Source organism: Aythya marila (genome assembly GCF_965140915.1).
Source record: "Aythya marila genome assembly, chromosome: 12".
NCBI classification, from domain to species: domain Eukaryota; kingdom Metazoa; phylum Chordata; class Aves; order Anseriformes; family Anatidae; genus Aythya; species Aythya marila.
The window spans coordinates 7,311,373-7,324,347 of NC_139053.1; the positions used below are offsets into that span (position 1 = coordinate 7,311,373).

A 12,975-nucleotide genomic window follows, 5' to 3' on the forward strand; every position below is an offset into this window, starting at 1 on the left:
CGCTTTGTTTCTGTGTATCTGGTATGTAGGCGAGGAGTTCTGCACCTGCATGAAAGCCGTGGAATCCATGACCTTGGCTTGCCTCGCTGGCAACTTTCCCTCTGCCTCTTGGTGGTGGTAATCATTCTTTTCTTTAGTCTGTGGAAAGGCGTGAAGACTTCAGGAAAGGTAGAGATAACATTGTCCTTCTATCTCAACTACATTCTTTGTCTCCTTTAAGAAGTCTCCTTATTTTAGGAAGCAAGACACTAAATCACTGCATCTGAGGGATCCTCAGGAACTAAACCATGTGAGAGGCCTTGGTATATGTACAGTGTGAATACACAGTCCAGATTCAGCCTTTATTTTATCTACAAATTCTGGTTGCATGATGTTCTGACTGGGAATGTTATTAGCATGTTATTCTCAATTCAGCATTGGTGGTCTCATCTAGAAAATACTTGGGCAGACAAAGATGTTTTGCATCGTTTCTAACGTGCCTCCAATTCCTAGCCAATGTATTCTGTTATTCGTAGCTAATGGGATGTTTTGTTTGTTTAAGATGCTTTATTACATAAAATGCCGTGACCAGAAAAAAAAATATTACCTAAAGAAAGGAATTTGAAATTACTCTTTGACATCCCTCAGAAACCTCACCTCACCAGAAATTCTAGGGTTAGATAGCTGAGAGCTCTGTGTACAGTTTCATGAAAGTAGCACCTAACATCAGGCAATGACTGCATTATTTGGTAAACTAATAGATGGCTGAACAGCTAATGAGCAGTCTAACACACACTGGTAACATATAAGCACTCCAAGTCTTCTGCTAGTCAAAACCATCTCCTGCTGTAAACACAGATACGTAGACTCTTTGTTATACTTTTTGTTATATTTCCCCCAAGGCATCCTAAAAAGAGCTACTGCATAGAACTGAATGGACAAAACCAAGGAAGTCCCTGCTGTATTTTTCACTCATTCCTAAATCTTCTGTAACAGCTCATTAACCTCTGGGATCTCTGTTGTCTGCAGGTTGTGTGGATAACAGCCACTCTGCCTTATGTTGTACTATTTGTCTTGCTAATACACGGAATAACCCTGCCCGGTGCATACAACGGAATAAATGCATACCTGCACATAGATTTCAGAAGATTAAAAGAAGCCACAGTAAGTGTACTCTTCTGCTTTCGTTCCATGTTATTGTTAAACCTGTTACCCTTGTTATTAAAACTGAAATTATTAGAGCTAAGTTCTGAAGATATATAGCCACACTTACAGTTTTGCATAAGCACTAGCCCGCTGTCTCTGATAGCACAGATTTCCAATGCTCTCCATAACAGGAGTATCTCAGCCTGAACCCAGATTATCCTGATTGCTAAAAAAACTGTACGAGGGCAATGTCAGGTGTGCCAGTCCCTTAAAAAGTCCATGCTTTGACTGTGCCCCCTGTAAGTTACAGTATTGTTTGCACATGGAAATTGAGTCACATAAAAATTCAGCTCTCCAAAGGCTCAGAGTTACCTCAAGCAAAAAAAATCCTTTTTAAATCACTAAGCTAAACATTTACTTGGTAAACAAAATTCCAGGCCTATGAACACAGTAGTAAACATACTAAGCCAGGACCGTCTCCGTTCATCATTGTCCTTCATATGAACAACAATCTCAACACTATGGTGCTCTTACCTTCCTATCAAAGGCAGTGTACATTTCACCATGTCACGTAACATTGCAAGATATTCTCATGAAATCCATCCAAACCAACCCAATTTGTGGAGTACTCTGGAACTAAGGATTGAGTTATTTCATCCTTTGTAAAGCAAGACCTGTGAGTATAGGCATTACTCACAAAATCAGCAGCATTTCAGATCTACAAAGAACAGTGATGTGGTTAGTAGAGATAGATCGTACCATGGTTCTACTACAAAAACATCTCTGTCTTATAAACAACTCGTAGTATCTTTGTGGATAAGTCTCCAGACCATTCAAATAGATGCAAAACTGAAAAGCAAGGACACAGTTTTACAAGTATGACATGCATTCGTGAAAATTCGCAGCTTTCAGATATGCCTCTTTAGTCTGTACATCCTTGCACTACACGTTTCATATGCACATTCTAACTGGATCTTTCTAATTGTTCAGCAAAACCCACTTCAAACACTGGGCTGTGATCCCCCTTTGCCATAAAAGCAGCAGCCACCTCAGTTGCTCACATTTACGCACGTACATAAATAAATACAAAGACGTGAGGATGAACAAAGGAGCTGCTTAACTTTTTCTTATATGTTTTAAGTGCTGCTCAGAAAAAAACATCACATGTTCTGGACGTCCATGGAGCAGCGCCAGCTTGTATCAGCTCGGAGTCTAGGCCTCCATGCTCAGAGCTGCCTCTGGAAGGATACTTCTGTGCACTGCTGGTTCTTGGCTTAATGTTTCTGCAGCTGCTACTTGGCTGACCCTGAAGCTATTTGTTGCTAAGGCTACATTTTTCAGATTACTTTAATTTTTATTTTGTTTCTCTAGAATAATAAAAGTCAGAAGATCAATTATAAGAAGTTTCTCAACCTGCTTATCATGTCAGCCTTCCTCCTGCTCAGTACCTGGGCCACCTGCTGCTGCAATGGCTGCGTGTTTAATCTTTGTCTTCAGCCCCTACAGTTCCACGTCAGTGTCCCTGAATCTGATTTATTTCTTTCTCCCAAATGATTAATCTAACCAAAAAATGCCATAAGTCACAGTGATGACCTGCAGTGGGCTCTGCTAATGCTCTCATAAAAGGCATTAGAGCATCCTGATCAATGTGAAAGGTCCCCCATATTTTCTAAGGGCACGTACTGCACAGCTCTGAACAAGCCCTAAGGCACCTCAGTTTTCAGAGATACTCTTCCACAAAGGGTCCCTCTTCCAAAGAAGGGAGAAGGAAGGCGCTGGCTCCTTCACACGCCTTAACAAGTCTTCTGAAGATTATGTAACATCTAGGGGTGCACACGTTTCCTCTCCACACAGCGCAGAAATTCTTTAAATCTACATATGTGAGAAAGAATAGACACAGAAGATATAATGGTATAAACAGCCACTCAAAAAACCAGAAGGATTGCTGACAACAAACTGTAAAATGTTTGTTTCTTCATTTTAATGCATATAAAAAACAGTATCTAACAATATATTAGATTGTGTATTAACCAGAAGATGTTCAGCTGAAGAGAACAGAGAATATGGACGTAAACTGCAGAAGAGCCAGCCCCACTGACCATTTCCCATCGTGTTTTGTTACATCAAAGGGAATGCTTTGCATTTAATCTTAGTTCTAATGGAACTTCTGGTTTCTGCTCTTTTTTTCTTTATCTTCAACTTCCTAGGAGCTGATAAGGAAACAAATTATGAGCCAAGGCTCTTACTGAGCAGACACAGTCCAGGATCTTAGACTTAACAGATAGTTTAACATCCATGTAGCTCACTTGCTAGGCAGCAGGTGCTAAACCCTTACTTGAATCAACAGAATTTAGGCAGATACTTAACAGTGCTTGAATAGTAAGAGAGGGGAAGTATGAGTACAACTCCATTGGCAAGACACAGAAGAGCTAGAGAGCAACTAAAAACAAATGCCCTGTGATGGAAACGCACATTTATTTATAGTTCAGGCAATTTTATTTTTTTTTAAATCGTGTACTTTAGCAACACAACATAAGTTTTGTGGGTTTTGGTGGTGGTGGTCGTGGGTTTCGTTTTTTAAAGAAAAAATATAGGAGGTTTTACATTCCTCCTGAACTCTTATACATATAAAACACACTTCAGAGAGTAAAGCCCTATTTGATCTCCACTTTTGTATGGAAACAAGGATGTAGCTGGGTATAAGAGGAATGAACAAGGAACACAGTTTACAGAATTGCACTGCTATTTAGTAAAAAAAAAATCTGTGATCCTAAACTCTATTTGAACAGAAGCTTGAGAAAAAAACATATCCACCTATCCAGTGGTTTACAGTAGATTCTCTACAACTTGTTGTTCAGTTCATCTTTCAAATCATTGTCAACTCTAATAGTTCTCTCCAAATCCTGAGTTCAATAAAGAGTTCAATCTTCAGCAAGCATGAGTTGAAAGCATCTACATTGAGGAAAAATAGATCACCAGTATAAATGCTTTCATACATCATGTTAAAATGGGTTAAAACTCCCTTTCTTTGGAGTAGACCAAACACGAAAAGCTTAGCATTACCATTCCAAGGCAGGTGGAGCTTGCACCTTAGATCCCTTAGATCTAAGATCCCTTAGAGCCTCTGCTGATGCATTGGGGTCTGATTTTACAGAGATGGATGGCAATAAAATCCAATGCTTATTGTAGCCTCAAGCACTTGGGAGATTTTGCCAAAGCTGAAGATACCATTTTAAGAAAAGTTGAGGATTATTCACACCATTGACTGTTACCCTTGTGGAATTTAGAATGAAGACGTTTATTTAAATAAATACTTCTGTGTAACAACTGAATAAATGAAACCCTCATTAACCAGGGAGGACTATTTTCAGGCTTCTGATTCAGCAGACCAGCACCGTGGCATCGTTCCTGACTGCTGTCTGCACATTGTGAGTGGATGTTGGGCTGGAGAGTCACTTTAGAAAATGTTACAGCATTGAAGAAGTTTTCCCTAGTGGCCAATTCTTAAAATGACTGAGCTGCGTCTAAACTGACATTTAACAAAGTTTATCACAGGAATAACTCCTTCTCCAACTAAGGGGGAAAGAAGGTGACAAAGCTCGAATGGTTCTGTTCACAGCATGCAAGTCCTGCTTCAGCTTCTGAAGCAAGAAAGAATCGTATAAAGTGTAATTACAGTCCCATGAAGAAAGCTCTCTTATGGGAAAGAAAATGTCCTGTAACTCCTGACCTGCAAACTATTTTTAGGTTTTTGGTTGTGCATTCCAAACTAACTTGGAAAAAGAGCAAGTGGAAGTGTATTTCTGTCAGCCAGAAGAAAACTCGTGTAATCATTTCAGCACTCAACAGTTGCTCAGGAGTCCAGATCCAATCGGTATACCCCCCAGACGCAGCAGCACACATGCACTGCAGGCCTGTCCACCACTTTGGCCTTTCCCAGTTCCTGTTGAGTGATTTCAGCCCAGAAGCGTGCTCCATGCAACACTTCATGGGGGCTGCACAGCGCTTACACTCCCACAACCACGAGTACTGATCATTTATTTTCAAAAGCCAGTTTTGCCTTGTGCCATTCTCTCATTTCCCTGCTGTATCTTTTGGACTGAACTGACCCTCTGACAATGTTGGTGTCATTATGCAGGTATGGATTGATGCAGCCACTCAGATATTTTACTCCTTAGGAGCCGGGTTCGGTGTTTTAATTGCATTTGCCAGTTACAATAAGTTTGACAACAACTGCTACAGGTAAGACAGCGTAAGCTTTCATTACTGCTTCAGAATGATGCTATTTTACTCGATAAATGCAGCTGGAATAAGCAATACCTTTTTATCTTTGGTCGCTTATTAATGATGGCCAGTCTTGCGTAGACATAGCAACCAACCAAAACTTGAAACAGTCTTACTGAAATTTTGGCAACAGGAACCTGCCAAGATATCTGCTGCGCTGCAAAACAGAATGGGATTAGGCTTAGACTTTAGACAGCTGTGTAAACTCTGCTTGTGTTTGCCTTTCAAAAGTACCGTTAAGAGCAACAGTGAACATGGGATGAAAGCTTATTGGTCCAGGAACTAAAAGCAGAAGGATTCCAGTTTTTAGAACTGTTTTTGTGCTTTGGGCTTACGCTTCTGATATTTTATGTTGAGCTCCAATTTAGGAATGTATTTTAAATCAAGTTGGTTTATAACTGTTTTGCTGAATCACCGCCATGGAAATTCAACCACAGCCGCTCTGCACCTTCTGAGAACTTCCAACTTCCAGAAGGTTTGTTAACATAACGCTTTGGAATGAAAACACTTTTATTTATTTTTTTTAATTTCCCATGAAATATAAATTCAGAAAGTAAATGTAGTATAAATACATTGTGAACTGATGGATAGCAAAAATGTTCCAGTGAAAAGATGCAAGAAAACATTTAGATTTGAGCAGATTTAAATGGATCAAAAGCCAAAATCCTTGAATACTTCCTTCCACTGACTTGAGAGAACTTTGTACTCAACACAGAATGACTGCAGAGCCTCTGATTATTCACAGTAGGTGATGTTACTGGGTTTGAGAACTTAGAATGCTAACCCCAGCAATCTTCCAAAATAACATTTATTGTCTTCTGCAGATTTTGCATTAACCTGATATAGCAGCTTCCTGTATAAATGTTTCCTCAGTCTATATCCTCAGTAATTTTGCTCCAAAACGAAAAAAATACACTTGAAATCAAGAAAACGCCACAGACTATATGTGAAATGGTATTATTTAGTTCTTAGTTTACTGTATTTGTGCAGTGTTGCTTCACAAGACTTGCCCTCCCTGTAAGGCAAACTCTTCAGGGTTTTCAGATTGTGGCAGTATCCAGAGGAGGGTAAAGTTTGGCATATGGCACCTGTGGTTTTGGGTAGTAGAAACGATGAAAGGAAACATGCTTACTCTCTTTAAGCCAATTTGTCTTAAAAGGTTGTATTATGTAAAACGTGCATTTACAGTAACATTTGTAGAGACTGATAAAGTAGTATTTTTTTTTTTTCTGAAAAGCTGAGCCAGCTTCATAGATGAAGGAACCTCAGTACTGATTAATGTGTCATCCACTGCCATTACTGTGAATGGCTGCGCAGCTTGCTAAAACCACTCCTGGACCTATCTGAAAATATTCCTGAACACCTACGCATGTGAATTGCTCCTGACTAGTGTAAATACTCCTTAGTGAGGCTCTTTCTCTACAAGCCACTTCTTTGCTATGTTATGGGTACCAGGTTGATGACATCATTCCTTGATACCTTCATATAATTTTGTTCATCTTCTTTTTGAGCAGAATTTAGTTTTAAAGCAAATCAGTGAACAGAAGTAGGTCCTTTCCTAACGCGGTACGCTGATACGAGCTTTTGATCATCAGGATAACTGCAGAAATAGCATTTTCACAAGAATCTTCCTATCACTATAACAATCCCCACCATAATGCTCTTGTTTTAACCGGGCTGTTCTTCTTTACATCACTAGGGATGCTTTGCTGACTAGTACTATTAACTGTGTCACAAGCTTCATCTCAGGATTTGCAATTTTCTCCATATTGGGCTACATGGCTCATGAGCACAAAGTTAAAATTGAGGATGTAGCCACTGAAGGTAAGAAGCGAGTTTTATACTACTTTTACTCCTTTTCATTCATCATTTCCTTGCAAATATGCTTATATTTGTTTCAAACAACTGTTAAAAATTTCATGGAAGTGACCCGAATGAAATTCCTTGGAACTCAAACTACGTAAGAGGGCCCCGCTAAAATGTGAACTGTAAATTATATTGATTCATCTCAGCTCTTCTGACTCGAGATTCCCCAGCATCGTGCCCTGCACAAGTTCAGCCTCTGCAGCAAACAGGCGTTTACCACTGCCTAGTATCCTGGGGACGTGTTGCTTTTCAGTGCCATAGATAACTGTTTTGAATGCTCCTGGGGAGCCCAGCTGTAGTCCTTTCACTGGTAACAGGTGACCTGTGCTTTCAGTTCCTGTATCTCCCTTATCACATCCAAGAATTCTACTGCCAAACAGCAAAGTCCCTATCCACAGGGATCTTTCTTTACTACATAGCTGAAAAACAGCTAGAAAGATCATGAATACCATAAAAGATTATTTAAAGTGCAAAAGGATGTTATAGATTTTATATGCAAAACTTTCATGAGTACATTATTAAAGTATTTTGGGTGTATTTTTGGTATAATGCAATTTTTGTTCTAACAGCTACTCAGTGTGATGTGGACTGATGTAGGAGTCAACTTAGTCATAATCTATCTTATTAAAATACACACTTCTGTGAAACACCTTTCAGTATTACTTCTACTTTTCTATTTTAGGAGCTGGTTTAGTCTTCATCCTCTATCCAGAGGCAATTTCAACTCTTTCAGGATCTACGTTTTGGGCTGTGGTATTCTTCATCATGCTTCTTACCCTTGGCATCGACAGTTCTGTGAGTAGTTTTTCTTTCTAACTTTGACACTTTTCCTCAAGTGTTGCAAAATATAACTGGAGAAGTGTCAGCCTTAAATAAGGGTTTTGTTGCACTTCAAATAAACATTCTGTACACTCCCTGAATCTGTTTTCAGTCACAGCCAACATACCAACAGCGTTACTCCTTGCAGTGTATTTAATTAAAGACTCACAATATTTAAGAGGTTTAGGAAGAGATCAAATAATTTACAAGCCAGCAAACAATTACTCACCTCTTCTTTTTTATGACCTTAGGGAGGGGCTGTTCATCAACTTTTATTATTATTCCAAGGTATGACCCAACACCACTGCTATGAACAATTACTACTAGGAACCTGTGATAAGATTTCGGACCCAGCTTGCAAAACACAAGCCGCAGTACAGCACTCAGTAGAGGGGTTTTTAGAAGAGATTTTCACATGTGCTGAAATTCATTAATCTGTTCAAGATAATGTCTGATTATAGCCTGGCTTTTTTTCTTTTTTCCTACAGATAGTGAGAGAAAATTTCCTGTAAATTTAATTTATTAATTGCATCAGAATATTTCCATAGTCGTTTGATATTATATTACAATATAATTCCTAACTATACAAAATGAAGACTGGGAAATACTGAAACACCTCTGTTTTCACAATAAGGACGTAACAATTAAGAATGAGCAGTGCTGTGCTTCTCTCTGCAGCTAAACTCAGTATTAAGCTTGGCTTTTTGGCTGTTATTCAACACTAAAGGAGTGCATCTGGTATTTCTAGTGTGATGACTTGGTTTGTACCATGACATTCAGGATCACAGAAACTTCAGCCCTACAGAAAATATCCCAATGTCCCATAACAACACTTGCACTGCTTTGTTCTTGCCAAAGAGGTGAAGACATCCCATTATATTTAGCTTAAAAGTTTATTAATTTGGGGGAAAAACAAACAGGATCTTTGAAGAATAGTCAACAATGAACACTCATCATTTTTGATAGCGTGGGGGGTTCTGTCTAAGGCACAAAGCACTGCAGTTCTGAACATGCAGAGCTGATCTAGGAATTTACTGCTGGAAGTGACAAGTTCATTTTCAAGGACAAGAAAGGCAAAGAATGAACTCGCATGGAAAAGAGCAAAACTATGATGAGATTACAGAAGAAATCCATGATAATCATTGGCAAATAGCTGAATGAGATCTTATAAAGTGAGATCTGAGTTGTAAATGTCAGATTCCGGTCTAAATGTTTCTCAAGTGTGTGGATTTGAGAATTCCAGCTCAGGCTCAATGAAGTTTATCTTAACCTACACACTAAAATCTCCTTTCCTCTTTAAAAGTTTAAGGCAAGATTGCAGCTGGTTTTGTAGCTTGGACATTTTTCAACTATAAGCAAGCATGAAAGAAAGGAAAGCTTCAGCACAGTGGAAGGACATGAATGACCAGTAGAAACAGGGCAGTATTGAGAAAAATGCACATAAGAGTTTAGATCCAAGACTATTACCTGCACAACAGTAGTAAATTCAAGCAATGTTTAGAAACATTTGGGTGACAAAGATGAGGATTTAGATTGCAGAACACACTCTTCCTACAAGTGGAGAAAACTGTTTCTTGGGGAGATAATTAAAATACTAGATGCTGAAAACCTGTGGCCAAGTTAGCTGTGTCTTCCTAACAAACAGGTTGAGTAAAGAAGGAAGAGGAGGGATTTGCTTGTTCATACTTTGCTCTTTTTTTTTAATCATTTACCTAAGATAACTGGAGTCACGCAGTATCTGTTATGGGTGGTCTTCTCAACTCTCCCCCCACTTGACTGATCAAGCCCCTGAAGGGAAAATTAATTTTTTTAAACCTAAAAATCAAATAAGCCCAAGAGTAAAGACGAAGAATTACATACGACCACTTGTATTCATGTGCATAAACCTGCACAGGCACAGAAATGCAGACATCTATACAAAAATGTAGCTGTCCAAATGTTTAAGGAAAGAGAAATCCAATCATGTAAGCTTCAGCAAGCAACAATGAAAAGGACAGGAAATGGAAGAAATGTTTGCAAACACTTTTTGGAGTATATATCTAGCTTGACACGGGGAATTAACCAGTGGAATAAACAGTGGCACATAAAGAATTGGTTCTCAGCCAAAATTATCCAGACCATCTCTTTCCACTTCAACTTCTCCACTCTCATTAAAGTGTCAACACAGTAACAACATCTGAGCCCAGCAAGCAGTGGCTGGGCTTAACAGCACAGCGCTCCATTGTGCCCCCCATTCCCTCCCCGAGGACAGTAAGCACAAGCCCACGCTACGATTTGTGACCTTAGTTGTGAGCATTAGTTACCTTTAATAAAAAGTGCTCCACCGTCCCCAGCAACTTGGCTTTGAGTGGAATCATTCATATTCTATAGAGAAAACTCTGCTGCTGTTTGAACCAGAAATGCTCATTTCATCAGATTGTTATAGGAAACAGACACAATATGTCAGCACAGACTAACTCTCACATGGCACCAAGCACTCCAGGTTTTGCTATGATCTTTCAGCATCATGAAAAGCATTACCAAGTTTATTTACAAACAAACTTATCATGACAGGACACTGGGATTCATTCCCCCATGACTTTTTGGTTGAGAAGAATGCTTTCATTAGTAGAAAGAAATTAAAATTCATAGTAACCTATATATATATAATTCAGCAATTTCCATGGAAATTTGGAAAGTGCATTTCCTACATTAAAATACAACAAAACCAAATCAAAGCTAATATTCAGAATTGAATTCTACACAGGAACAAATTCTACAAAGAAACAAAAATTCTTTCATGCTGTCAACAGAAAAACGACATGAAGCTTGCTATGCAGTGAGGCTTCCAGGTCTGTAAAGATTTCTATCAAACTGGAGGTGGTTAACCCATGGCTAACCTGAATCTTTGTTCAGTAGATCTTCCCTGGGTGTGTGTGAAGTACGGTGTCTCTCTTTATACCTAAAGTCTCTTAGAGAGTTAAATTACTTCTGATAAGACTTCTTCCCGGATTTTATATGAATGGATGTTATCTTTCCCAACATACTGCCTTACTATCTCTCTGTCCTGGTGAGGCAGCAGAGGATACAGCAGTCAAACGACCATGGCTCTAGATGGCCAAATCCCTGCCTCAGTTCTGTACCAGGGGACAATCAGTTGTACCTCTGAACACGTACAGCTGAAATGTCAGCAGCCATGCAGTGGTTGGGAATGAATTACACAAGCTGCCTATATCCTTTGCTCTGTATGTAAAATATGTCAGCACGGTTTAACGAGAACTCCTGCCTTCCCTTCCTCAGATGGGCGGAATGGAGGCTGTCATCACTGGCTTGGCGGACGACTTCCAAATTCTGAAGCAGCACAGAAAGCTCTTCACCTTTGGTGTGTCATTTGGCACTTTCCTACTTGCCCTTTTTTGCATTACCAATGTAAGTACAACAAAAATTTCCATCACAAATACCTTTAAAATGCAGTTAACCTCATCAGCTGGAAATATCAAGGGGCTCAGGTGGCTCTTTTGGTTATAGAGAAATTTTAATTCTTAAACAACCTTATGGTCAGAATGTTACTTTCAGTCTTACCTACACGATGCTTCTCTGCTCTTTTTGGACAAGTTTATTAGCTACCATCTGAACCTACAAGCCTCTGTTTCAAAGAACTGTTTGTGTTCTTAGTGTTGGGGAAAGGTCATATTAAACAGAATTATGTTGAATACTTATTCCTCTGTGAGGAACTAAGGATTTTGCATGACCAGTCCATCAGACATCTGGCTATTTTCTTTGTGAAGCAAATAAGAAGCCTTTGCTTCAAGCGAAGGGACTTTAGAAAAATGATCTCCTCCCTCCATGTGTTTCTTAATGTTCCTAGATCTGATTTCTTATTCTGAACATCATAAAATGACACATAACTTACCCTGAACATCTAGTAAGCTGTTTTTTCACACCACCACTACCCTGAGATTTCTTCATCCTGAATGATTTGCCTCACCACGCTTTTGACAACTAACTGAAGGATGAGAACCACAGTCTACTAGGTTGGATGTCCTGCAGTAAGAGAACCTTCTGATTTTTACCAAAAAGCAAGAATTTCTGTAAGCAAAGATATCAAAACTGCCAGAGAACAAGGAAAACATGAGGTAGCCGCAATGAAAATAGATGTGCTAAACCTCTCTCCCTCCCTAGAAATGGTTTCCAGACATATTGAGGTTACTGAAATGGCATTAATTTAAGATAACAAAGCTCTACGTACACCAGAAGACTACCCCAATAATTTTACCCTCATTTTCTCAAACTGGAAAATATTGGAGACACTAAAAATACGTGCATTTCAAGTTTGTCCTTTTAAAGCCACGCCATCTCCATTGTTACCTAAAGACCTCAACATGCCCCTTCTTCATCCTCAGTTTTGATTGGAAAAAAAAATTTTTAAGCGCAATATCAGAACAACCTCAGTGGGTAAGAACCGAGGTGCCGATGGGTGCGATCCCAGTGCCTTCAGGCAGGCTGACGCGGTTCCAGCCAGCAGCCTGGCTGCAGCTTTCACATAACGGCACCTGTTTGGAATGAAGTCCCCCCGGCAGCTGGAATGCACTGAACTGCCCGCGCTCATCCAGATGTCCGGGTTCACGTGGCCGGAGAACATTTCTAATGTGCGCAAGTTACGAAGAAAGCCCCTTGTGATACCATCACATTAAATTGATTGATTTTGTGCTCTGAAAACTTGAGGCTGTATTTTCAAAACAAGTCTCTTACAAAAGCATACTTGTTGTTCGCTTCGCTAAGTTTTGATAGTGAAGGCATCCATTTAGAGCAGGTGTAGAACAAAAACAAGAGGTCAGGCCGAAATGCCATTGGATAAACAACATTTTCTTTCTCACACAACAACCCAAGTTCATTCAGTTT

The 12,975-nt window shown here is 39.4% G+C and overlaps 1 protein-coding gene across 1 annotated transcript in view; it reads left to right on the top strand.

Moving 5' to 3' along the window:
• The window catches only part of SLC6A2 (solute carrier family 6 member 2), a gene marked incomplete at its 5' end in the record, with an annotated part of 66,177 nt that overhangs the window by 36,697 nt on the left and 16,505 nt on the right, over positions 1-12,975 (top strand). Inside the window, 6 exons of the mRNA XM_082769713.1 lie at positions 30-168; positions 1,009-1,143; positions 5,264-5,367; positions 7,109-7,233; positions 7,958-8,070; positions 11,374-11,502. Of these exons, the coding sequence (XP_082625839.1) occupies positions 30-168; positions 1,009-1,143; positions 5,264-5,367; positions 7,109-7,233; positions 7,958-8,070; positions 11,374-11,502 (745 nt within the window). The remainder of the gene's footprint in view (positions 1-29; positions 169-1,008; positions 1,144-5,263; positions 5,368-7,108; positions 7,234-7,957; positions 8,071-11,373; positions 11,503-12,975) is intronic.